Source organism: Cygnus olor, chromosome 2 (genome assembly GCF_009769625.2).
Source record: "Cygnus olor isolate bCygOlo1 chromosome 2, bCygOlo1.pri.v2, whole genome shotgun sequence".
NCBI classification, from domain to species: domain Eukaryota; kingdom Metazoa; phylum Chordata; class Aves; order Anseriformes; family Anatidae; genus Cygnus; species Cygnus olor.
Genome location: NC_049170.1, coordinates 122,112,771 through 122,140,731, shown reverse-complemented (window position 1 = coordinate 122,140,731; position 27,961 = coordinate 122,112,771). Strand labels below are relative to the sequence as shown.

The 27,961-nt window shown below is 41.5% G+C and overlaps 1 protein-coding gene across 4 annotated transcripts in view; it reads right to left on the bottom strand.

The window, feature by feature from the left end:
- The window catches only part of CHD7 (chromodomain helicase DNA binding protein 7), a 128,295-nt gene that overhangs the window by 49,840 nt on the left and 50,494 nt on the right, over positions 1-27,961 (bottom strand). For all 4 annotated transcript variants that reach the window (XM_040545706.1, XM_040545708.1, XM_040545710.1 and 1 more), the window contains one exon: positions 8,077-8,498. In XM_040545706.1, coding sequence (XP_040401640.1) covers positions 8,077-8,498 — 422 coding nt within the window. The remainder of the gene's footprint in view (positions 1-8,076; positions 8,499-27,961) is intronic.

Below are 27,961 nucleotides of genomic sequence, written 5' to 3'. Positions count from 1 at the left end.
TGCTTTATATTAAAGTATTTAAGCATAACTGTAAAAACCAATGATGCATGGGCCATTGCTATATGTTTCCCATTCCTTAACAGGGGAATGGGGAAATACCCTCCCTTTGGTATCTTAGATATTGACAGTGAATGTATCTTGAACAAGAAACTGAAAATGAAACCGGCAAAGAAGAGCTGCTCTGCTCAAAACCTGCACCATCTGCAAACACTATTTGCACAACCTGACACACGTGAAGAGAAAGAGGATTACAAGTGTACTTTTCTTGCTATTCCATGTGGATGAGGCAAGCAAAACCAGAGGAAGCGCTACCAACACAAGGGACCAAAGGCAAAAATTTTTCATTTTAGTCCAGGGTCCCTGTTACTTCCAAGCAGTGGGACAGGGAAGGTGCTTTTGTGTCAGCTCCGAGTGCACATCTGGGTACTCAACGCGCGTGACAGCAGTGCCTGCAGGAAGGATTCAAGGCACTTGGCCAGACCAGGCTTGTGGTCGTCAGCTGCAGCTACCTGGACCGGTTACCTCACCTTGACATTTCTCACAGGTTTTCTACCTTTGTTTCTCTGGTGAGGGGGGAAAAACCCTGGTATCTCAGCATCTGCATGATATTTGCAAGCTATATCCACTGCTGGCACAGAAAGGTTTTGGGGGTTGGTTCCCTCTACCCCTTATGAAAACGTTCACCTCTGGAGGAGCTGGGACTATATCTTTCTAACTGCATCAAGACCTTGGGAGTAGCTCAGGGTGCCTGTATCAAAGCCCAGCTTTAAACACATCGCCACCAAGTCAAGCACAGAGATGACTTTCAGCGGCACAGAGATGAAATTTTTAAATGGCAAAGAGGAAGAACTGATGCTAAAAGCTAGAAATCTTCAACACATTTAGTCTCTGAGACTGGTGTGGGTTTTTGATAGCGTGTTTTCCCCTCTGTGGTCTGCCCCTCAGGCCTGGCACTGCTCTGACACACTGTTTCTTACAGAGTCACCGAAATGTTGAGAAGAAAGCTGCTCACACAGAGTCACTCACTGGTATTTGGCGAACAGGAATTACCGATCGCCAGACATTATTTCAGTTGCTTCTACACGGCTTCTGCTCCCTTCGTGTTTTAATTTCACACCCAGGACACCGTCTGGGGTTTGTTTTTCCTGTATAATTCCCAGGCTTGTAGCTTCCCAAACAAATAGCAGCTTTGCGCTTATTCACTTTGATTAGCGCATTCGTCAACCAGAGGCATGTTTTGGAGCTGCAATTTTAATTTTCTGACTACAGTTATAAATACATATAGTACTTTGGTTGTGAGACATGGCACAGCCTCTTCCGCAGCCTGTATTTAAACTAATATTGAGTTAAAAAAGAGGAAAGTTCAAACGTGGAAATGGGAGTTTCGAAAATAAATTTTTACTATGGTGAGATTAGGGGGAGCGACGTAGCCTTTTAGGAAGGAAACACCTCAAACTGGGACGATTTTTGACCAAAAAAAAGGAAGGGAAAAGTTTGACACCGCCGAGGGGAAGCGAGCCACCGGTGGGAGGAGAGGCGCGGAGCGCGGCCAGCCGCCCCTGCCTCCCGCGGCCGCCCCGGCGCGCAGGCCGCACATGGCCAGGAGTCTCCCCTACTATGCGGCTCCATTTCCAGCGTTTATTTCCGCTCTAACTGCCACAAATTACACAATGCTACAGCTGAAGCGGGGCCCCCGGCCTTTCATCTGCGCGCCGAGAGCGCTCGCATCGCCCTGGCAACCCGCGGCCACGTGACCAGCACCTGCTCCGCTGGCTGGCGGCCACCGACTGCAGCCATCTGCTTCTCTCAATCAGCGCCCCAACGCTCCCGACACCTGCGCGGCCACGGGTTTTTTTTTTATTTTAGTTTTTATTTTATTTTTTGTCCTTTTTTTTTTTTGGGTTTCGCTTTTTTTTTTTTGTGGTTCCCTTTTATCAAATCACAGCAAAGCCGCTTCCAAAAATAAAAACAAACAAAAAAAACACAAACACCAAACCCCACAGCAAACTTTACATATTTCTCGGATTTGTTTAAATCAAAGGTGGGCCTGTCAGGGGGCTGGCCGGCTGCCAGGTGAAGCGAGTTGACAGGCTGGCGCTTTTTGCCGGCGACCTCCATAAATCAGAGCAAAGCGCGCAATTAAGTTTAGTAGTAGTTACCGTGCCCTGGGTGCACTATCGCATATGAATAACGGGCTTAAAGTCTGGAAGAATAGCCTGGCCTACGTTGGATAAAATATCCGCCTGCTGAAAGGCAGGAAAGCGCTAATGCCGGCCGGCCGGCCTCGGGAGCACTGGGCCGCGCACATCCCGGCACGGCCCAGACAAAGGCCCCGCCGGAGGCTCGAGCGCTCCCGTCAGATCCACCCTGACAAAGATTTCTTTCTAATGCCTGTCAGACATTCCCCCGCTCCTGGTGACAGAGACTCCGAGCTAAACGTCTTCCTATGAGTATTTCGTGACCTATATATACCCACGGGTTGTGCTTCGGCAGACTGAGTCACGCTCGGTGAGAGAGCCGCGCACTAAGTCATTCGGACACCATTTCAAATCACCCCCCTGACAGGCCAGTTAAAAGCAGACGCACAAAAACGAGCCACCAACTTGGGGAGAACAAAGCCCACGAGCAGATTTCACTGAGAATTTTAAGTTCTGAATGCAGGAGAAGAATTGCCATTTTTAAATATGTAGCCCCAGTTTCTTTCATTAAAAGTAAGGAAGTAAAGAATAAATAAAGCAGAGAAAAAGAGCACTGTCTCTTGGAGCGAGGTGAGGTTTTGTGTCCTGGCAGCTTTACCTGGCCTGTGGGACCATCGGCTGCCTTGAAACACCAGCAACCCTTGCTGCTGTCTGCCTTCCCACAAATCCCGTGTAATTTGTTCCTAACAATGAGCTGTACCCGTTTTTGACTCAGCCTGTCTCACCTCCCTGCGGTGACTCATGCCCTTCAGGAACAGTGTCTGGCTGGACCAGAATTACTTTTCCTCACTGTAAGCACAGGCAGGTAAAAATCTCTTTTTAGAGGCTTTGGCATTACAGCTAGGGTCTGTGCGTTGATCCTTAACTTGGGATGCACATCCGATACCTCAGTACCTTACTGAGGAAGTATTTGCATGCACACAAAACACTAAAATACTTTCTAACAGTTAGGGGATCAGTGAGAAGACAACCTGCAGAAGGCCAGATGAGAGAACAACAAAGAAAAACAGGGTCTGAAGAGGAAAACAGTGAGTAGGATAACAGAGAAGGAAGCACGAATTACAATTTGAGAACAAGTATGCAAACTTTAACAAACCGCATTTTGTGTCACATAGCCAGCAGCCACCTACAGGGTGAGGTCAAACTCCAGGATCTCAGAGGGCCTAACCGTCTGACCTAAAAATACCCCCAAAAGCACGGGATGCTGAGCAGAATTAATAGGGGAAGTAATTAGTCCTTATATTTACATTGTGCTACTATTTCACCTGAACTGGGTGACTGACAGGTCTGTTTATTAGTGTAATTTACGGTGGCTATCAGGATTTGGGTGATGCTTCTTCTCTGTCATATAAACATTCCAAGTAAGTCAGACACTATTGATCCCCATTCTTCCACTTGGGAACACTATCCTATAACAAATTTCTGAGAGGAAATGGGATTAGAAATATGTTGTACATCCACTGCAGAGCAACACAACCACAAACCTCCCCGAAGCCCCCAAATACCCAAATACGTCCCAAATACCACCCTCTCAAGAGGCTAGGACTGACAGTCTTTCTGTATTGCCTTATCTAAAGTAAACATTTATTTTTTTAAGCTTCTATTCTAATCAAAACCCCTTTTAAAAAAATACACACATACACATAAATCTGTTTTAACATGTTACAGAAGTAGGAAAAACAACAATAGGATGACGAGGTTTATTCCAGCCTGACAACTCAGCCAAATCACTAAAACATAAGCTTTGGTAATGGTGAAGCGTGCAAGGCCTGTCTGTGGGGCAGGCAAAGGTAAATATTTGGCAGCTGGGCTAGTTCAAAAGGGAGATGAGGACAGGTGTGAAAAGGAACAGCCTCAGTGGACGTGTGCATGGAAATCTTGCACTGTTTCCTGTCCTCTCCCACAGGCAGCCCCTTCCTGCCTTTCTCAGGATGATGTGAGCTTCAGAGTGGAAACTACCAGTACCACCTAGGGACCTCTCTTCCTGTCCCCCGGCTCCCTAAGGTACTGCATCCTGCTGCTCGCACCACTCCCCCTGTGCTGCAGCCTTTTCCCACTTCCGCAGCCAGAAGCCATCCCCTTTCCTACACAACAAATAGCTAATTTGCGCGCCAAAAGGGTCAGTCTCCACCTCCCTCTAACAGAGATAATTACATGAGAGCTAGCACTCCCCATGAGAGCAGCAACCCACACACCCTTCCCTCCACCCCAGGCTGCTGCTGCACGTGTGGGAAGGACATGAGTTTCTCCTGGAGAGGAGAAAGCAAGGTAAGAGCAGCTCTGCAGAGCACAGCACACTGCTCTGAGGAGATGGGGAAAGAGACAAGCTCCTGCAAGGAGCTGCCATTTGGCCCTTTCAAGTAGTTCCTGCTTCTCCCACCTTAATCAGTGGCCACTCTCTAGGGTTTCACAGGAAGCAGCGGGAGAGCTATCAGCTGTGCAGCAGCGTGATCTTCTCAAACAGGTGGTCCGCATCTCCTCCAGGGACAGGCACAGGAGGATCAGACATCTGAGCCATGACTTTGCAATTTAGTAGGACTCCTTGCCTTTCCCTGTCCATCTACTTTCAGGAAAAAAAAATATCTGCTTGCTTTGCACGTGCCTGAAGCCAGCTCAATAATGTGTAAAGCCAGTGCAACTCTGCACCTGAACAATTTAATGAAAACCCTTCATTTGTGACCTTAGGTACACCTGTGTTTTTCTTTTTGAACCCAACTAGTTTGGTTTACAAAATATTTGTTTTGCAAATGGCTTTTTACCAGCAACCACTGTATTTAGCCTTCAGTGTTGGCAGGATTAGACTAATATTGATTGCAAGTGTAGTAATACCACATTAACGGGATCTTTCTTTCAAAATCACCAAGTAGACAGTACAACATACTAGCCCCCCATTTTAGTGTTTTCTTTCTTTTGAAGATGTCATGGGACACACAGTTCAAACTAGCATGAAATTAATCAGCTTCTTCCATTCTCCAGTCTGACCTGTCCATCACATGAAGGTGCTTTTCAGTGAGACAGGCTGCTCATTTTGTCACAACTTACACCAAATATAGAAGAAACGTGAAGGACAAAGTTTCTCTCCATTTTTTGTTTTGTCCGTTTAATAAAAGGATTATACTGTTGGTCAAAACTTAAACTGAAATGACAGGGTAAAGTTATGAGCTATATTACATTACAAAATGGTTAAGATACAGCATATGTCAAAATTGGTTATCTGGGACTTGTTTTGTTCTAGCGGAAAGAAAAAAAAAAAGTTCTTTGATAAATACATTTCCTATGTCTGACTTCACCTGAATTTTCCATGAGTGAAAGACTGCTCTTCTATTAAAATTGATTTCCTTCTTCAGGAATGAAAACCATTTGTTTTGCACAGCATTTAGACATCTAAAATCATACTACTCTTTCCAATGCTTACAAGCAAAAATACTTAGCAACATTAGAATTAAGCAGGTGCTAGCCATCTTATTAACTTTCATCAAAATATTTTACATAATCATACCATAATCTACATGAAGCTGCATGAATCTTACTCATCCCAGCAATTGTAGTATCTCCTTTGTGGAGTTAACACTGCTGAAACGTTGCAGCTCAGACAATTAATCTTTTAGGCTGTTGATTCATTTAAAAACTTTATCAATGATCTGTCACTGGACCAACTCCCTAGTTCGTGACACTGCCAAAGCAGGCACATTTCTTTCACTGATTTAAAATTCTTCAGCGGCACAGCATCCCAACACAGTATCAGAGTTCTTCAAAGACGTTTGATACTGAAGCTGACAAGACCACAAAATGATAACAACGTTGTTTTCAAAAGAGCAGTTGGTAACAGCGAGACAAGTCCATTAAGGGAAAAAGTAGACTTTCTCGACACCTCTATGCAAGCATAAGGAACAACACCTGCTCTTTAATACTGCTCCAAACACATTTCTCTCACAGGTAAAACAACAGGGCTAAGTAGCTACCAGAATACCAGAATGTAGTCATCTAGCTACCTACCTACAAGAGTTATTGCGTGGGAAAGAAGATAAAGCCTTTCTACGAATACAACTGAGAAAGCAGTGATTTGTTCCTTCAAAGGAAATACTGTTCCTTTAATCTGCACGACATATCCCAAGACATATTAGAGAAGACATGCAAAGAGGTGTTAGGATTGAGTGGAGAGGACAGACAAGTTCTGAGGTCTGACATGCAGCACAGCCACAGGAACCCATACCACACTCCTTCTAACCATTGCTTATTAAACAAAGCTTCATTGCAGTCAGGACCTTGTAAAACTGCACTACTTGAGAAGTCCTACAGTAAAAGCTTTTTTTACTACTTGGTACAAAACTTGCTGGGAGGAAACGCCCTATACCACGCAATAATACAGCCTTCAAACCAATGAATATGTGGAAATGGAACAAAAAGGTTATTTTAGCTGATACAGTATATTTCAGCTTCACAATATGTACTGAGAGATACAGCTTGAAGAGTTTTTCTAAGCTGCGATTTATTCTGTATGTAAAACCCATCCTTAGGATGGGCTGGAACATAGCCTATGTAACTGCAGCAAGAGGATAGGCTAATCAACCGTAATTTATTGAATGGTTCACACAGCCGGTCAGAACAACATTTGATTTTACAAACCGGTGTATATAAATTCTTTAGGAAACACTGTCTCTGTTAACCTAAAATAAATAAATAAATAAATCCCTATCTTGCCAAAGGAACAAGTAGCTTCTTACTATCTGTGCCTCATTTAGCCGTATCAAAACTAACCAATAGTCAGTCTTGCAGAATATATGCAAAGCTGATTCATTAACTGCAGTTTTTAAACCCTGATACAAATGGATTTTGCAAACTGATTCGGATTAACCAAGTCTGGCTGTGCTTCCATCTGGAAGTTATATCTTATAACACTAGCCACATCTTGAAAAACAGATTCAGATGTTTGGAACAAATTCAGAACAGTTGTAAGAAATTCTAGGTACAAATGAAAAAAAAATTGAGCCTTAATGTCTTTTTCCTCTCAGTTTTCTTTCAAGTGAGCATTCATAATCGTGGTGTTTAGGGAGTTGAGGGGTAAGGAAAGAATCTGTGTTATTATCTATGACGTATTTACTCATGTGTAACAGAGGTTTGTTCTTTCTCATACTACTCCGTAGCATTTTAAGCCTATCCTCATAAAGGGACACAATGCCGAGTGAAAACAGCTAAGAAACAGGGTTGAAGCATCTGGTCCTCCCACAAAGGCTCTGTGCAAGAAAAGTTGTCTTTACATGAAACATTAAAATGGGTATAATCCCTAGAGTGAAGGACATATTAACGTATATTGATATCCATATAAAAATGCCGTTTTAACAGCAAAGCTTATAACCCATGGGTTGTGTCAGTATAAAATAGTGCTGTACAACTTGTAACAACACTAAGTACTTAACTTACTTCTTTATTTAGACAAAAACATCATCGAGCCTTTTTTTTTTTTTTCCTCTAAGCCCTTCACGTCTGGATTTTGGTCAAACCCAAATTACTGTTGAAGCAATTTAATTTCTTAATACACAAACCACACACAAGGACAGATCAGCATTGGAAGAAAAGGAGTTAGCTTTGAAATCTAACAGATCCAGAAATGTTTATGCCTTGAAAAGAAAAATTAACCTCGCTGAGTATGGCAAATACTTCTGCCTTTCCAGCTTATTTAGAATGACTGCATAGCCATAAACAGGAAAGCCATACAAGAGAAACATACTTGAGAGGTTCCTCAAAAACACGGTATTGCAGATGATTGAGGTCAAATGACAAAAGATTTCCTCTCCACCCACTCCATTTAGCGCAGATATTCTAGAAATCCCACAAGCACGTTCTTTTTTGCTGAACTTACAGAAGTTTCCAGACTTACCTATTCTTTTTGCTGGTCTTGGGTTTTGGCGTGGTATTTTTTGCTTTCTTTTCCTTTGGCTCTTTAGGGGTCTTAGGGACTTTGGGGGTCTTGGGTTCCTTCTTTTCCTTGGGTTCTTTCGGATCCTTCGGTTCTTTTTTTGCCTTGGGCTTTTTCTTTTTCTTCTTCTCTTCTTGGGAGCAATCCACTGAGTTCCTGGTTAGATTCTGGCTATCAAGTCCCCCAGGAAAGTCTTCCTTACCAAAACTTTTACTGGGACCTTCGGCAGCAATGTGATTGTTTTTCTTTTTCTTTTTCTTTTGCTGTGGCTGCGGCTCAATCGACGGCAGATAATCATCACTTTTCACTAGCTGGGTATTCGGTCCACTAACCTGAGTCATATCCGGCACTGGTTTCTCTAAAAAGGGTTCCGACGGAGAATGCTGAGAGAAAAACAGAAATAAAATTTTACATTTGCAACTTTGATTTCTAAAGCTTTGCTCTTTTGGAGCAGGAGGTTAAAGAGGGAGAAAATACTATGCAGAAGACAAAACATCTGAAATACTACACAGTAAATCAGAGTTTAAAATAAAAAAGCTTTCTGCAGTTAAAACAGTGGCAAAGTCACCAGAAATTCTTGATGTAGCAAGGGTAAAATTATTCTATAATAAAGCTTTCATACAAAGTGGAAGGATAGGAAATATTTAGGCTTTTTAACACTTAGATGCAAAAGGAAAGCAATTGTTATTTCAGACATTTCTATATTCAGAGTAGTTGCTAGTAGAATAACTTGTTGCAAGTCATTCTGTTATACAGGGAACTTGTCCTTTGGGGGGAAAAAATTAACTTTGTTTCTTGACATGCAAAAAAGAAAATTAATATATTCACAGACTGTATTTATACAAAATCAATCAGGGCAATTTACATTGGTTCAGGATGTGACAGTAGGTATTTTGATCAGCACGTGAAGGATTAAGCCACTTTAGAGTGTAATATGTTGTTACAATTTATGTCAAAGATTCCCAGCTCCCTACATGTAACCGAAACAGATTTGTAGCTGCTACAGATTGGACAGAGTACTATCTTAAGTATTTGTGAAGCTGCAAAAGTATCCCTTTTCAAAGTCCAAGTGGTGCATCAAGCTCGTATCAGACCTGTACTTCATAAAAGGAAACCTCTGTATAATTACACAAATGCCAAGTGCCTGGACTAAGCATATTGGACACACTTGCAATTATTCTCCCTTTAACCGTTCTGTTCTGCCCAAAGATCCATGAGTCTGCAATGAAAAGATGTCTAAGCTCTACCATGAGTTTGCAGCATATCAAAGCCCTGACCTGCTTCTCCTCACTGCCTGCCTGCAGCTACAAACTCAGGACCACAGTGCTTTTTTTCAAGAAGAGAAGTAATAGCATGACACTGTACTGATGCTTTTCTTACAACTAAATATAGGGTCAGAACATTTTCCCATCCTCTTTATCTCTGTGTTTCTCCTACTTTTCACTTCCCTAGAAATTAAGTCAGCATGATTCTAGGTGGCAGAGTTCCCCATTAGCTGTGGTCACGAAGGCTAGCCATTTGAGGTGTTTGATCCACTGAACTGGGGAAAAGAAAGGTTTATAGCAAGTCACAATTTTACTTTCAGAAATAGGAGTACCTGCTTGTAATATTATTTGCATCTCATTTCACCTCATTTCCTCTTTTTTTTTCCTCCAAATAGCACTTAGAAGTGGCAAGCGTGCAGTGAAGGACTACAAACCCAGCCTCTGAGCACACGTGAAACTGATGCACGTACACAGACATACAGTTTGACCACCTCAATCTAAAAAACAGCGCACCTAAGACTTAGGAAATAAAATTCTTAATATCACTGCGTGAGAAACTGAATACACGTGTATTTTTAAAGATAGATTAATATAGCTTTCTGAATGTAAGCAAAGTGAACTAGTGCAGTCCTATCTTCAGCATTTCTTCAAGTAGCAAAAAACCCCACTATGCCCTGAATACTCGCTCGTGCTCAGAAGCTACCCAAGCAGCAGAGGGAGCAAGCCCATCAAGAAGTGAAGACAGCCCTTTTTTTCTGTCTGGGAGAGTTTTGAATGGTATGAGCAAGACACCACAGCTCTTTATGGAGGAGACTCCAGGACAGAGGGAAAACCCAAGAGGCTGACCAAAGGTCTGGGTCTGCTTGGCTTAATCAAAAACTTCCAGGGTAACTTCTGCATGTTCCTGTCCTCAACCTTTTTAAGACACTTCTTGGTGCAACAGGGCCTTAGTCACAGTGGAAATCACTTCAAACCTGATGCATCTAATTCATTACCACCACATCCATCAGCCCCACCCCAAGGCAATGTCATGGTAGGCACCTCTTCTGGAAACCTGTGGTCACAATAATACTTGGATAACTTCATGCTGAAAAGTTCACAGGGACTGCATATCTGTACAGAAAAAGCTGAGCTCAGGAGATCAGTGATGCCAATGGGTCCTGCAGTCCAATTATGCATTACAGAAAACATAGATGATATAAAATTTTCTATTTGTCTTTGAATTTTGTTGACTGAGTTAAATACCTCCTCAGATTTGTTCTGCGACATAGAACAAAAGCTTCTTCTCAGCACCTCACACCATTACATATTCGTACTGCCTAACGTTGGTTTTTAGGTTGGAAAACACAGGAATACCACACAGATCACCTATAACACTTTCTATCCATAGGTTTTCAGACCTGTACTTTTAACCTACATTTTCCCAATGAAGACAATATAATTCTCTGTTTTGTGCCATTTCATATCTCAAGCATTCTGAGTTTTTCAGAGATTTCCAGTCCAAATTTCATCAATGTCTTTACTGAGCTGTCCCCTGCATTACTCTTTCCACATACTGCTCACTTGCTGTATCTAACGTATGAGGAATCTAAGTTTTCCTTTCCATTACTTGTAAAATTTGTATTTAGCAAGTACTTTATGTTTGGTAACACACTGTTTGTTTGCTATCTATGACTCATGTATGAGGCACAACTTTTTAGAATAAATCAGAGTTGGCTGTTTCATTTTGTAATTTGTCCTTTAAAGAATGTAAAACAGCCAAGCCAAAAAGTATTACAAACTACAAGAAATACAGTAATGCTGCCTAAATTTAGTTCTATGGAACTTTCAAGGTTGCACCTACATTAGTGATATGACCATGTCACTGAAGTCAATACAAAGTTTTATATAAGCTTGAGTATTCCAACTACCTTTTAAATCCAACTCAAAAAAGTAATCGTTGTCTTCTTTCTCGACTTGTTACTTATGTATTTATTTTAAGAAGTCTAAACAGCTTTCAGCCCAGTCACAAGCAAATTGAACGTCAGACAGACAGCTTTCCAAGTCTCTACAGCAGCAATGTCAGCCCTTTATGATTTGACATTTGCAGCTTCAGTGCAAGGTCTGGCCACCAGGTTACACACTGAAAACGGTAGCAGTTGCTTCCACACTGCAATACTCAGTAACCTGCAAAACTGCAATTCTGTAGGACGTCACCCCACGAAAGTTCAGATTCTTACCACCTCAAGAAGCTTATCCACAGGAGTCATTCTCAATATACTCTTAAAGCCATATTATCCATACGTTATATGCAAACCTTACATATGAAACAAAAATGAAACACTACCTTTTATTTGCAGTGCCAAGATATGTGTATAACCAAGCATGCAAATTAAAATACCGTGATTTTGTTTCACATCATTCACAACCCCAAACACAAAGCTACAGAAAGCCAACTCTGCCCTAATTAGGCTTTGGTTAAACTTCCTTTCATTTAAAAATACACTATTTTTGCCACATGCAACTCCCTTTGCACGTTTTGTCATTCACTTATAGGTGACCTTCTAAACCATAGCATTCTTTCAAAGAAAAGGGTGTGATTAACATCATTTTTCTAGGAAGTCTGCCTGCGCTTTTTGCAATATTCTAAACCAGTGCGTCCCTTACCGACAACCCCACATTGCTCCCTAGTGTGAAGCTGTGTAGGAGCAGCACAAGTCTGGTGAGCAGAGGAGACTGGAAGCAGCACGAGGGATGCATTTTCTTACCCGAACTCGGTTGTCCGCTCTTTCTTAGGAGGGTAGAAGAGGAAGAAGAATAGGCTTTCACTAGTAAATATTAGTTTAAGCCTACCACAGGGAATTATTTCAAATAGTTCTACTTCTGTAGATCTACAAAGGATTAACTCTAGTTACAGGGTCATAATTTCTGATGAAAGGACCCCATTCTCCATTTACAAATTAGTAAAAGATGCATATTATAAATTTTTACCAAAGACTGAAAAATTTATCTATGTATTTCACAGAAATCACTTCTGCTGCTGCTTTTAGCCACAACAAAGCCATAATTTAGTATGTTGGTAGAGAATTTAATCTTCCACAGGAGAGAACCCATTGAAGATTAAACATGAATAGGTATCAATCCTATTTGATATTGCAGCAGAATTATTTTTGCCGTTATTTGAAATAAGGTGCAAAAGGTGCTCAAAAACACTGGTGTGTTTACTAGACCCACATCTCTTTAAATCTTTTAGAGAAAAGCTGTTTTTGTAAACATTTAACAAAGAACAGATGGCCTGTTTTAATCATGCGAAAAAACCTGGAGCTCACATTAATACTCCTACCACAGACTACTGGGTCTAGTCACCTCCCTAACCAGCAGCTCGGTACAGCCTTCAATAATACCATTTCATTTTACAATGGACGTTTGCTCATCAATTCCCCGCGCCTGACAGTTAATCAATGCTATTAACATGCAATATCACAATGCAGGACACTCCTAAAGATCGCGGCTTATTAGAGCAAAACGGCAATTCTTCAACAACTCCGAGCATTTGAAATAATTTGCAGCTCAACAGGTTGCCCAACAGAGTAATACGCTTCTGCTTTATTGAAAGCCAACAGTATCGGAGCAAGTTTTACATGAAAGCAGTAGTTTCTGGAGGGCAGAACCTCCCTTTTCTGGATTGCAAACTTATTTTTAAACTTCCAAACAGCCAAGATTTGATAAATTAAGGATTCAACTGCCTGTGTTTAATGGCTGCTTCCACATTGAGATCTGAGCTCATTCCCCGCAGCCCAGAGAAGCGAGAGATGTCTCCGAGCAGGCCTGTTACGTAAAGCAGCAGGACGGGCAGGATGCAGGATTAACCCAGTGAGGGCTGGTGGCAGGGAGGGAGGCTAAGGAGAATCTCTCTGTTGCTTGAACGAGGATTGAACCACAGTCAACCGCGCTTGAGTGCTGAAAGCAGATGAGTGGCAGCTCCCCAGCGGAGCAGCAAGTTGAGCCAATACTGAGCTGGGAGGGCTCTGAAGCAAGAGCAGCGAAGTATGCGACGTGACTCAGCTAACTTGGTGAAATCTAAACATCAGCCCGAAGCAGAAAAAAGTTCCTTCTTCTTTTTTATCCGGGCTATTTTAATTGCCAGCTGGGGTATGTCCAGTCTCCCTGGTCTCTTCCAACATTTTAAGAGAGATCTACTGTAACCACACTTTATTCACGTTTTCTTGGACTTTGGTTTATTAACCGAGTTGTGCAACAGCAGAGTAAGCACCCAGTCAATTCCCACCCGCTCCACACAGCAGAAAATTTCGTGTCAGGTAAATTATTGCTGAATATTCCCTTTCGTAGCAACTACATTCCTGTTAAGTTCTCACCTTCTCTTTGGAAAAATGCAACAGCAACCTGTGACCAAAGAAAGCTCTTTAAAACAGAAGAGGGACTACAGCAGCTCTATGCAACTCCACAATGACTGCGTCTCCTTCCTGACAGCACTGTCCACAGGGTGTTTAAAGGCCATTGCATGTATAAATTGCCCCGTAATTCGTTCTTTCAGAAGTTAATGAAAGGATTCATCATCTCTCTGGATTATTTAGAACAAACTACTCATCCTGACTGTCCTCTAAACAAATCACCTGGAAAGTTTCCCCATCGTGTCTCCATACACCGCTTTGTCCCTGCAGTTCTCAACTTGTCCCTTGGACGCCTCCAGCACCAGGCCTGCCCTGCTGCTCCCTCAGTCTGAAGCATGCTTTGGCTTCTCTAGCCCAGCATTGTCCTCCTGTGAATTTCACATATCAGTAAAAACTCCAGAGTAAACAGAAATCGACACGGCCTCAGAAACCGCATAGTAATTCCTATAGTAGCTAAAATCCAGAAATATTCTCAAGAACATGCTCACACAGGTAACTGTTTCCAAGATCTGTTTCGCCAGTCGGTTTCTCCTCCTTTGCCGTGAGTGATGATACCTTCCCTTTTCTGTGAAATGTCTGTCTTGAATTGCAGATGTGTAAGTTTTGTTGTTGTTGTTGTTGTTTTTTTTGTTTTTTTTTTTACTTTACTGTATGAAAATACTTGGTAGACCTTAAAATATTTTGGGCAATATGATGCTGAAACACTGGTATAGCAATAGCTCAGAAACCCTTCTAAAAAACCTGTAGTTCCAAGGTGACAACTTGTATTTATAGACCTACCAACACCATCAGTGATCTTTTCCGCAATAAGGGAAAGACATCACACCAGATGAGAACGGAACAGGTCTATTTTGCAAATAGACCAAGCAGGAATCTTGTAGCTTACTAAATCTCTTGCCATACTTCTACAAAATATGGGTGAAAAAGTATGGTAAAGAGAAGTTGATTAACACCTCCTTATCAAGAAATAACTCAATAGTTAAATATCAATTTGTATCAAAAAAGTTCATGTTTTAGTGAAGTGCTACTGCAATATAATTTTATTTCTTAAGCAGTCTCCATACTTTGTTACTATGGACTGAGACCATTTTTTAAAAAAACAGATACAACTACTGAGAAGTTAAAACTTACTGATGATGCAAAGTTTTTGGAAGAAGACTGATTCAATACAACTGCAATTCTCCACCCTAAAAGTGGAATGGAAATGTTTAAAACCAATCTTAACGCCCTCAGCCACCACTGCAGGAGGACACTCATTGCTAATTTGGTGGAGCTGAAAATATCAACCCATTACTGTGTGTGGAAGGATAAAAACATGGCATACAAAATACAGAGTTCTTTAATTGAGTCTCAGCACAACCATGGTATTAGAATTATTTTCTGGTCATGCCCTTCTGTGGAGCAACACAGATTACAGAAGATGAATGACACTAATGTGGCCATCCAAAAAAGCAAACATCACATTATATTTTACAGTGATCGCATGTAGCAACGTTGTTTTGTGCTCTCGTAAACTGAGAGATTACTCACGCAGGGAGCACTGATGAGCTCGTCCACAGCTCCAAAATAACTAACTTCCCATAAGGGAGCCCTTCCTGGTGCTCACCATGGACCAGAATCAGCATCAACGTTGAGCAGACAGCCCCAGACAACCGCCAGGCCCTCCACGTCAGAAACTACAACAGCTACCACACTGATTGCATACGACTGCTAATGTGATGGTCTGCAAGACAAACATTTTAATACTTTAATGTTACACGTTACTTCGTAATATATCCTAGCTTAGACAGAAGTGTAAGGTTGCTCCCAGTGCAAGCAGGGCAGGCACTAAATCTTATACGACAGTAGCTAGCACAAGTCTGACTCTCCACTCTCCGGCATCCTTGCATAGACGGGTCAAGGACTTGGGATTTTGGCAATTTTTCCCCAGCTTTGGCTGCAGTGGCACACACAGGGTGGGACAACGAGGCAGTGAAGTCTGGCAGTGAAACCCAGGTTGCTGACATTGACAACTTGTGCTCTTCCCTGCACAGCCACACCAAAGGAGACCTCACTTTCGTGCAGGCTCCACTATCAAGCAGTAAAACATACCAGGAACGTGCCAACGTGAGTTCAACTACACAAGTTTTGCAGAGGTTGTGCTGTGCCAGCTACACCACAGGTGGGAAAAGGAGAGGTAGACCAACAAGAGTCCTACAAGAAAATGGCCCATAAACATCTTTTCCTTAACACCTCAATTGTGTGAAGTAGGACCTGTATTTAAAAATTTACTTATTTTCCTTACAAAGTTATGCACGTTCACTGCCTAAGCACAACTACCAAGATACTTGATGCTTATTAGAGAACTCCTTGTAGTAGATCATCCACAAGGTTTATCACGAGTGTTTTCCAACCCCTATAAAACGAGGTGGTGGTTGTACAACTCCGGGCAAGAGGGAAGTCATGCTGTACACTAAGACCATGCTGGGATAAAATGGTTTCCAGAACACCTGGTATGATGCTTCAGCTCCTCCAGAACAAGGGGGAATAGGAGAGGAAATATCCTCAAATATTCAACCAAAACAATAATAGTGAAACTGCTATTACTAAACACATCAGTCTTATAAAGACTGACCTCATGTTTCAGTATATATACCAGCAGTCATCATTCGTGGGCTTGCCTCCATGTTCCTAAAAGCCATTCGGCTTCACTGTGAAAATGAAGCAGATCCTCTGTAAAACGAGCACATCCTCGCTCCCTCCCTCAGGCGCATCTCCCAGCCACACTTTGAAATCCAAGTTCCCGAGGGAAGATGAGATGTGTACTGCCCTGCACACGCCATCTCCTCCAGCCGATCTCCTTCGAGGCAGGTACCGCATGTCAAATACGCAGCAATTTGTCCCCTCTTCAAAGTAACCAGTTCCTCCACCACGCTGCACTCCACAGGTTACGTGCTTCTGATATCAGCAATGAATCCTCCCTAACACCCCCTGTCCGGACAAAGAAAACCCAACAACACGCTCCTGACTTGTGTATTAAGTGCTTACAGACTGGAGACAGTAATCAAAGCAATAAATGTCCCCTAATATTTTAATTTTTTTTTTTTTTTTGAAGTCTCCTGCTAAGAGGGACCTTAACTGGCTCACAGCCCCTTTGGTCAGTATGTTCCCAAAGCGTTACTGAAACCTGAATGAGCGTGAATGAGCAAACGGCATCGGGTTTATGACGTGGGGGGAAACCAAAGAGCAGCCTACCTGGTGCAAGCGCTGCTGCTTCTGGCCGCAATGGACAAACAAACAAGTTCTGCCCGGGATTTTTGTTGTGACAAGCACAGTAACAACAAAAGCATTACATGCCACACTGGCACAAGAGGTTCTGGCCTGCTGCTTTTTTTCCCTAGCCCTTCTAACCCCCCCAGAAGACCTTCTTCCAAGGGTCTTCAGCGTGTCTAGCCAACCTCAGGCGATGCCCAGGTCTTGGGAGGCAGGCTGGGGGGCTCCCCCGCCCAACACGCCTTCTCTCCTGGAAATGGGCAGCAACTGAGTGGTTGTCGATACAACTGTTGCTGACACATTCGTAAAGCAATAAAATACAGCAAACACGAGCAAAATGGTTTCAAATGTTTTTAGAAAATTACACGTGGTGTTTGCTCCAACACATTACTAAGACTTTAGTTCAGATGTAAGATATCTGTCACTTTCCTAGTCCCTCCCTTGCATACCTAGGAAAACAAAAGCCCAACATTTTTGGTTTAGAGTTAATTTAAGCCCCCCATCAGATTTTAGACATGTGAAACATGCGTTTTTAAGAAGCCTGCACATATCAAAAATGTAACAATCTACACTTTGATAAAATCCATAGTGAACTTTTAAAGAGAAGTTCATGAGAGGTTGCAGGTAAAAGTGATGAAAAAAAGAACAAGTTTTCCCCAAAGGCATAAATATTTGTCATGTTATAGTAGCCCAAGAAAAAAAAAAACGTCCTTAGGTGCTTAAGAGCCTACCAGACACAACAAAGGACTCAAACCTGAGTTTTATTGCTGTACATATAAAGGAAGTCCCACCACACTTCCACAATACCATCCATAACTATTTCCATTAAATAATATAGCATCTTGAATTCTTCCACTGTTTGCAGCAAGATTTTTCAATTTTGCCAGGATCTCTTGCAGATAGGGCTTATTAACTTAAGAAAAGTGATCTTACAGCATTAAAAGAAACCACACACACTACAATTTGGTTTCAGCTTGGAGCTGAAAAACTTCTGGTTCATCAATATTTTATTTGGATGATTTGCAACAGACCCCACTAGACAGATAATAAAATACCCCTTTTCTTCCCCTGCCATCTCCCCCTTCCCCAAGGGGGAGGTGCACTTTATCCACAACCAAAAGACAAAATCTTCTAGACTCATTGTTTCAGCTAATGTAATTTTTATTTTTAAACTAAAAGTTGTACTCCAGGCTTTTCTGCTATGAATTTAAAAACAACAACTAACAAACAAACAAAAACCCACAGAATTCTCCAATCCCACGGACTTCTAATATGTTACAATACATAAGGCATCACCAAGGCAATGAAGTTAAAACACTTTTTTTCCTCTTGATTTTCATCTTTTCGTCTGCTGACTTATTCTGATGAGAAGGTTCTGATCTCAGAATTTCCCAAAAAAGGCCATATTTGGTAAATGTTCTCTGATATATGATGATATCCACAGTAACTCAATCATCCTGTCTGTACTGTTTATGTCTACTCCAAATTTCAAGATGTTTTACTTGCTGCTATTTCAATCTCACAGCACATGTGAGCATGCTTACTATGAGGAGATTCTCTGTTTAAAATGATCTAAAAGTTAACATTTTGTTTTGATGTTCAAAATGCCATTTCCTTCGTTACAAAGAAGTTTCAGTTTTTTCAGAAGAGAAAAAGAAAATCCCAAAACCCACTGCCACTTTTATTTCTATTAGTTGTTTTTTCTGAGTTGGAGTAACTTTTCTAACCCACTTATCTAGCATTAAACTACTCTTCTCCAGCAGAAATTCAGAAGGTTTCTCCAGACATTAACCAAGTGAATCACCCTGCAAACAGAACAGTAAACACACGCTGCTGTCTTGAAAAAAGAAGTCCACTATAACCCTAAGAAAAACGATTACAAATTATAAACATCCTTTAAATTTTTAAATTTCAGTCTAAATTATCATTTCAAATCCTTGAAAACAAAGAACTACCCTAGTTCGTGTCACTTATGAAACAAGTTCTACTTCCCAGCACTTTTTACAGTAGTATCTCAAACACACAGACCGGCTCCTCCCTAGTTACTTCTAGAATTGTTGCCTTGTTCAGCACACAGGGCGGATGGGACTCAGATTAAATCAGATCTGACTGACTACGATAATATCCTAAAGAGAAGACTCATGTTACCTTGAAAACTTAAGTACAGACTGCAAGGAGATGGTCTGTGCTCAAGGCAGTGAACATCAGGAAAGCTAATTTACTGTCCATTTTTTCCACCAGCCTCTACTTACTGTGGCACTTTTCTATTTTTTTCCCCACACTTTTTTTTGTTGTTGCTTTGTTTTGTACATTGACATACAGATTTCCTTCCAAATATAGATCTCCAGCAAAGGACTTGCCATGGACCCTCTTCTTGAGAAGTGCTCACCAGTCATGACTGCAAGCATCTCCTTGGATAACTACTGCCTTCAGCTTTAAGGCAACAAAGCCTGGCGTAACACACACTAAGAAGCCCCAAATCCCACGTCTATCACTCTTTCGCCTGAGGCAACTCCCTGTCCGTCTGTCTTGGCTTCCTCATATGTAAAATGGGGAAAACATATTGCAGGAGAGTTTGGAAGATGAATGCACTAGTGGTTGTTGAGGTTTTCCCGTATTTGGATTAAAATTACCATTTTAAAAGCTCAGTTAGCAATTAATTCTTTACCAAGACGTGAAAAGAGACAGTGTTTGTAGGAAGAGTCAGGCTGCTTCATAAGATACAGCGATATTCACAATAAAGTTGGCTGGATAATAAATAAATTATCAGGCAATCACTCAGGTAATATGAGCAAATGAACGAAACAGCTACTTATATTTTCTGCAGGTGGAAGGAAGGGAATAGAGAACGTGGCTGCGTACGGATTGCACCCTGCCTCGCAGGCACCAGGAGAACATCACGACAGTCCCACTTCTGACCTTTCTTAGCTCCCAGCTTTGCTACCATTCTGTAAACACAATCAGCTAAAACACATATATTAAATTACATTCACATTTTCTATAGCTTACTTTGTTGTTTTGCGATACTTACTTCCAGCAGACACTTAAAGCATATGCAAACAAAACAACCAAAGACTTCTTGCTAACTGTACATACAATCAACGTATCATATTAAATATGTGGGAAGACAATAAAAGAAGTTAAAAGCTACCTTTTTTTTCATAATACATGCATATGTATGTACGTATACATACAAACATTTAAATTTCACTCTGTTCTTTAAATTTCCTCTTCTGATTTCAGACCCCCTTCCCAAAACTACTGTTGTTTCCATTTTCACTTTCCAAAACATCCAAAAAAGAACAGGAAAATTCAGCTGAATGATGGGGGTTCCTCCTGGTTACATACTCAAGAATTTATGTTTTCCATCCTGTCACATAGAAGATACCCAGTCCTCTGGTTAAAAAAGTTCTAAGGAGATAAACCAAGACATGATGGAAAGGCAGATCTTTCTTCTCCTGTCTCTAAATAGAAAAGAAAAAAGCCTGCAAACATAGTGACTTGCGAAATGGCTTTCGTATATTTAATTTTAGACACACTCCTAAAAATGAAGGAAAAGCAGTAATTAAGCAGTAATTCTAGAAAAGTCTCTCTGATATCCAAAAATGTAACCAACCTTCAAACACCTGCAGTTGATCAACTCACAGAAATCCGAGGGCAAAAGGTACTATATATCTTCAGCAGCGATGCATTTTACACCAACGGTACCCATTTTATGAGAGAAAAGCTACTAAAGATTTAATGGTGCCAATTAAAAAAGCCAAGAGTTTGAATGGCTCGATGGCTGAGTCACAGACCTTTTGCCTATAATAGGTTCCATTATAGCCCTGAGCTCAAGCTGTGGGAAGAGGATTGCAGATGAGTAAGAGGAATTCGTATTTTTAAATGTTATTGCAAAGGAAGGTGTCCTTTAAGCATTACGCTGTTGTGACTCTAGCAGCAGTACAGCAGCCTGCACCTATCCAGATTCCCAGTTTTAAATGAGATGTTGGGAAATTTGTGGACACCTCACAACTGCAAAACAGTTGTGACAAAAAATTAAGCCCATCACTGTAAAGCCCTCACCATTTCATACACGTTTCCAAACTTGAAATGCTTCAGTATTTCCAATTTTTGTTATCAGCCTTGATTTTTGTTGTTCATTTATGTTTACAGAAAACAAGGTAAGGCGGCATAGCAGAAGACTAAAGAAATTTGTACCTAACCACAGGATGTCTATAAACTACCGCTGTGACGGAACAGCGAGGAGGAGAAAATTAAATGTTAAAGTGCATCTCAAGATGACTCCCACTGAACCCAGAGAAGTTTTTGTGCAATAGCACAATTCTGTATACAAGTCTGATCATACGCATCAACAACAATTAGACTTCAAACAGATACAGGTACAGATTATCCTGAAGGAGAAGGCTAGAGGGAATTTAACTTACTTTAGCCAGATTGCTATTTAAGAAAACATCAGCAGGTCCTAGTAGAGGAAAGAAAGAACGGAGATGAAAGGTAAAATTGGCACAAGAACAAATTGGGTATAAAACCAGTGACTAATAAATTTAGGATACAAAGTCTGATGCGTGTTCCAACGATCAGACTAATCAGATTTGGGTCACGATTTCAAAAAGCAGTACTGAGAGCAAAAGCCAAGTGCTCTTTAAATTGAAGTTTGATAAGGTTATGAAAAGTACTTCATAAGATGCTATATGCGACATCTGGAGGCACAACTCAACGGCCAGACAATCTTCACAAGTACTTTGCTCCTAATGACTACTGACAGTCAAAAATCAACAGCAAGATCTTGTTTAGATTTAAAAAAAAAAAACATTTATTTTTAACGCATGTAATTTGGAATGTGACAAATGCTGGACATTCTAGTTCAGAAATTAGTTAAATATGCTTAGAGCACCCATTTACAGTTAATATTCCAGGGGAACTAAATCTCTCTATTAAGCACACCAGTAGGGTGGGTAAGCAAGCTTTTTTGTCATCTAAGTTTTACACTTTCAAACCTGAAAAAAGGGCTGATTGCCTCTAATTAGACTACCTGATTCAGTCTGAAAAAAAAAATAATCTATTGCCTCTTTTATAGGCCTTACTTTGCTCACACCCTTAAAGCCTCAGAGCTATAAATAGGACTACTCAAATACCATATGGAAAACCCCTGTGATTTCAGACATTTGTATTGATTACATCTTTCTTTGACTAGTAAATGCTTTTGTTCATACCACAGCTATCCTCGAAAGGGTTACTTTTAAAATAATGATGCCACAGTTCCAGCATCCGTTTGCAAGGGCTTTTCTATTCCTTGTTTGCACAACTTTCCCCAAACAATGCAGAAGTCATTTTTATTTTTAGACACTCCAGATCATAAAGGTTTGAGAAAAGTAGAAGTAAGCAACGTATGAAATTGCTGGTCATCAGTTTCTGATTTACACAGTTACAATATTTTAATATCAGGGATACACTTTTAAGGAGTGGGTTGGTGTAGGAGATGCTGGTATCCAACTGCTGTGTGTGTCTTAATTTGCACCAGGAATACAACCAGAAAGGCTGCAGGGAGAATTTCATTCCTTTCTTTCTCACGTTCTGCTGGCAACCTTGTTCCTCCTCAAGAGCTTCCTACACACAATGTCCCCAACACAGGAGAGGTGAATCAATAAGCATAAAAGGCAGTAGGAACAAATTCTTTCTTTAAAATTGCTTTCCATAGAAACTACTCCAGAGCTCCCAGATGGGAGCCCCCGACCTGCTTTGACGGCTCTCCAGACCAGTTAATTTACTATCTAAGCCCCGCTCCCGTCCCCACCCAGGGAGGCAATTAGATGGTTCACAGGAGTGCTTTGTTTTGGGCTAAGTCCGTACAAGTCGGTGTAAAGACACTTGGAAGAGATGGAGAAAAGCAAGAGTTTCATCACTTGAACCTACGAGCAGGCACATCAGAGCCAAGCAGGTAAAAACAGAGAGAGAACATGCAGGTCATACTTCAGCTACTCACAGTCCAGCTCATAACGTATAATATATTTTTCCCCACAACATTTTCTTTGCTTAACTCACAAATACAAGCATGTACTGCTTCAGTTTTCACAACTCGGAGAAAGTGTCCGTGAGCTAGAAGGAAAATATGCTGACCGAGATTTCAGCAACTCCATGTTTGTGACATTCCAGACCAGGAACTGAAGGAAGGTGGGTAGTTTCACATGCAATGCCAGCAGAGCCTTTGTGCATCAGCCCCTACAATTCCACACAAGGATCTTTGACTACCCAGTTTAGACGCAATAAAAGTCCTTTAAAAGCAGAAAGTTATGTTCTGAAGCTTTGCATTTTGGACACGTGAAGGGACAAAGCAGATTGTCGGACCACCTCTGCGACCTTGTTGCCTGCTGAAGGCCGTATGGGGAGGTGTAGGCAAAACAGACAACCTGGCACCCCAGTGCGGGTGCCAGCACCGAGGCTGGAGCAGCGTTACCTCCTACCTCCCACCTCCTGCCATCGGGGCTCCCCTCAGAGCCCAGCCCACACAGCGGTGGCAGCCGGGGGTGGAAGAGGGCGGAGGTTTGTGGCCGCCTGCGTAACCCCAGGCGTGCCCCCAGCGGCGTGTTTCCACCCTGGGGAATGGAAACAGCGAGAGAGGGTCTGCCTGCCCCGCCAGCGTATCCCCACTCCCTCCAGTTGCTCACACATGCTGTGGTGGAAGAAGTTAGCGGTCGTGGCGGGGACGCGTCACGGGCTAAAGGCATCTTTTCTGGATGGCTTACTGACACTAACCTGCCAGCAACTCACGGAACGGTGGTGGCTTCATGCCGTCGCTCCCTGCTACGAGATTTCCAGCTTCACAGAAAGGCTCGGCGATGCCTGCTTCCCTCCTAACCCAAAGGCAAATACAACACTTCTCGCATCCTTCCACAGCCTCTCCAAAGAGGATGGGGGCACCCCGCTGCTTCCAGGAGGACTGGGAAGGCGACGCCTCCATCAGCCAGCACCACATCCACCTCCGCAGCTTCCTCCATGCCACACACTGCTTTACACTGAGCTCTAACCCCTCTCATTTCAGACACCGGCCTAACCAGACCCAGCCTGAAGTGAGGTTTACGCTACGGCATCCAACTCTCTGCTGAAAGTTTTTTGCCGTGTGCTTTATTTTTTGTTGTTGTAAGCCTCTACAGCAGCAGTATAAGACACCTCCCCTATACATGTTGTTGTTTAGTGTATAACCTGCCTGCCTTCACCACCTTTCCCAGGTCCACGGGGGACTGGAGGTACGCAGGCCACAGGGTGGGACCACTGCCTTAAAGAGACCTTAATGGATGCACGTGAGATACAAAGCCCAAACAGATCGGCGGTAATCAATTCTATTTTTCTCTTGAGGTGGGGAGATAGCAGCTCCCCGAATGGCCTTGCCATCGCAGCATTTTATTAACTTCAGCATGACAAAGTGGGCTTGAAATCACAGACTTGTTAAAAATCCTTTGATGTTATATATGCTGCCCAAGATCCATTTATGTCAAAGAGCCCAAGATACTCCTCAAGCTCTCGCTCTTTAGTCACAGCAACAAATAAAGAAAGCCTTTGAATACGTTATCTAATATGCATATTATGACATGACATAGCCGGGCCTTTTCCCAGCTCCTGTAGTAATTGAACTAAACCAACAATTAAATCAGAAAATGTCATTAGGACTAAACTCACCCCCCCCCGCCTTCAAAAAAAAAAAACACAACACAAACCACTCTTCCTTTTCTGCGGACAAACACCTCATTTAGAGGTAGCAATTGAGATAACTCTTAATTATAGCGTCTAAATCATATTTTAGTTATCCAGTCAGTCTGATTAACATTGTTCTATGAAACATTAAGCACCTTATCTTTAGTAAAAGACCACCTAATGAGCTCCAGCTGTTCTTTACCAAACCTATAATAAAACATAAAAATCCCTATATGTAGCAGGTCTCAAATCAGATGTGCCTACAGCAGTATCAGGTTTTAATTTTGTTTTATATATTATAACTAGAGTTGTGTCTAAAGCGACCCATTACAGCCTGCCCCTCACCACCACCAGAAGTGAGGCGCAGCTAGGAGCAGAGACCCCTGCTTTTAGGATCGAGCCCAGTAGGGTTACTCTCCGTAAGCTGCCGCAGCCACATATTGATTACACCCCCGCTCCCAACTACGCAACCTTTGCCATTCAGCAGCATGAACTAGCAGCAGAAATAGCTAATGGTAAGCTGAGCTTTAGTCTGCAGTTTGTGGCTGTTGTGACAGTTTGTGGCTGCTACTGCGCGCCTCCTCCTCCATTATCCTATCCAGATGCATACCGCTGACAAAGTGCAGGCAAGCGAAGCATTTCTGTGTTACGCGACATAGAGAAGTTCTTGATCTGCGTGGCGCTGGATATTACAGCAGGGAACTTCAGGAACTGCCCTGCAGCCCCTTAGCACTGCTACAGAGCACCTTACAAACACACAGGAACATTAACGTGCACAGGAATATTAGCAATACAACCATGAAACAAACGGTTAACAAGCAAACTGTGTCAAATAGCAAAAATTCCCCAAATCCCTGTACAATGCCTTAGTTACAGAATTATCTGTTTTCCAATAAGTTTTCTTGAAATATTCCAAGGGAGGTAGCAGAGAGAAAGACTCAAGAACTAAGTAGTCTTCCAATATTATAGGCATTTATTCGTATTTCCACAAGTGACAATCCTTGTCCCTATGAACGTTTACAATACTCCACTGATAAACTGAGATATAAATAACAACTATAAAGCCCAAAGTCTTCGCATAGTTTCAATGACTGCTGTGCTTCATGTATGGTTGCATATGTAAATGGAGAGGTCACCTTTTTACAGCAAGTGTTGCTTTAAATTCAAACATGCACTGTATGTTATAAGCCTCTCACTATATTTAGCAACAATTGGCTGGTACAGAAAGATTTATTCCAAAAATAAAATAAAGCACTTCATATCATTTGGTGCTCACATGTAAGGAAAATTACGGCGTTATCACAGTTATCAGAGTCTTGCAGGGCCAAAAAAGATAGGAAGTACCAGAATGCAAGTGGATGGAGGGCCATCTGGAGAGCGAGAGAGACGTAAAAGGAGAGTGGAAAAATCAAAGTTCATATTGACACCTAGATTTTAAAAAGTTAGTTATGAAGCTTGTTGCAAGTTTGCTCTCTCTTTCTTCTTACAAGAACACTAAATTCAAAATCTACAGAACCATTAACTTCTTAATTACTACGGTCATTATGTTCTTTTGGTTATGTGAGTTATATAAGACATAAAACTATTTAAGAACGATTGAAATCGACTAATGCTTTTCTAATTCAACTGATACAACTGATTAAATTATTCAGTCCATTTTACAATAAAAGGTCTTTATTTTTTATTTTATTTTATTTTTTATGCCCTTAAAAGGCATACATTCCTTTCGGAAACTCTTGTATTATATATGAAAATTTCTTCTCTGATGAAAACAACAAGAATTGATATTTAACAAAATAGAAAAAAAGTGAAAGATAAAATTTAATTCAGTGCTTGGTTTTCCCTGAAACACTTTGGCGTGTTCCCTGAAACAATACAGCAAAGATAGATTTTGTGTTGTATACCGAAACACTCGCAGTTTTTCGAAATGAAAAGGTTCACAGCATTCCACAGAAACTTGCCACACTCCAGAAGTTAAGAGGTCTCAATGTTTCCTTTCTACAATGGCAACCCATACAAAGCGAACCCACTCCCAGAAGTTCTTAAATTGTATGCTTGTTCAGAATAAGCCAAGAGCTACTGTCTCCCTAAGCTTGGCTAACAAAAATTAAATATAACAAAGCCTAGGAAGCAGAGGAAACAGACCCTTGGTACTGATTCAGGGATGCACAGGTGATGGAGGAACAGAAGCAAAAGAACAACAATTCCTCCCAGCAGTGGAAGCTCAGAGAGATCCACTTGCTTCCCATTGTCCTCCACATCTTGTTTATCTTCTCTGCTCATAGGTTAACCTCTACAATTGCTGGATTCCTGCACAAGAGGCACTGACGTTTTGTTGCACGAGTTTGCTTCCAACCGCTTCTTAAAGGTGAAAATCTCATTCCTCCCCAGCATATTTCTTCCACAGGCTATTCTGCTAGGTTAGTGAATTGAAAATTATGTGTATGTGTGTATATATATATATATATATTTTTTTTTTTTACTTACTCTTAATATTTTTTTCTTCTGGCTATCATTTCTGCCAGGTTAGTGAGAGAGTCAGCTCTGAGAACAAACAACAGTCCAAGCAGTGGGGAGTGGGATTCCCTGCTCCGAGCTGTTACGCTGGCTGGCTGGCCCTGTCCTCTTGAGCTGCACTCAAGCAAGAGCAATACTGGAAGGAACTACAAGAAAAGCGGGGAGATTACATGGTTTCAAGTACTGGATGTCTGAGCAAGAATCTGAATCAGGAGTTTTTAAAAAAATGCACAAAGAGTGCTGATTCAACGATTTATAAATCAATCCCATGCTCAGACACTAAGCCATCCTGTCTATCAGTTCCGTATCTTCATAAAAAAGACTTGAAAATTAATGCAAGTTTTACCTCTAAGTTTTATTACTGTTAAATAATTCTTTATGTTGAAGGGCAAAAAAAAAAAAAAGCAATATATTCATGCTCAAGAAAAAATAATTCATGGATATTAGAGGCATTGTCCCTCATTTTCAACACACGCAACGCACATCTAACAAAATTGTTCCAAGCTCTCTTTGCTGGAAAGATGATGTTCTTTTGTGTCTTCAGTAACAAAACAGATGCGAATATCTCAACTGGAAGAGGAAATAAGCCCTTCTGTTCTAAAGTAAAAAAAAAAAAGGAAAAAAGGAAAACACCTCTGAAATTAAATCACTTACATTTGCGTGAAAAAAGGGAACAAAAGCTGAGAGTTAAAAAAAAAAAAAAAGGGAGAAGTTGGAATTTGATTGTCT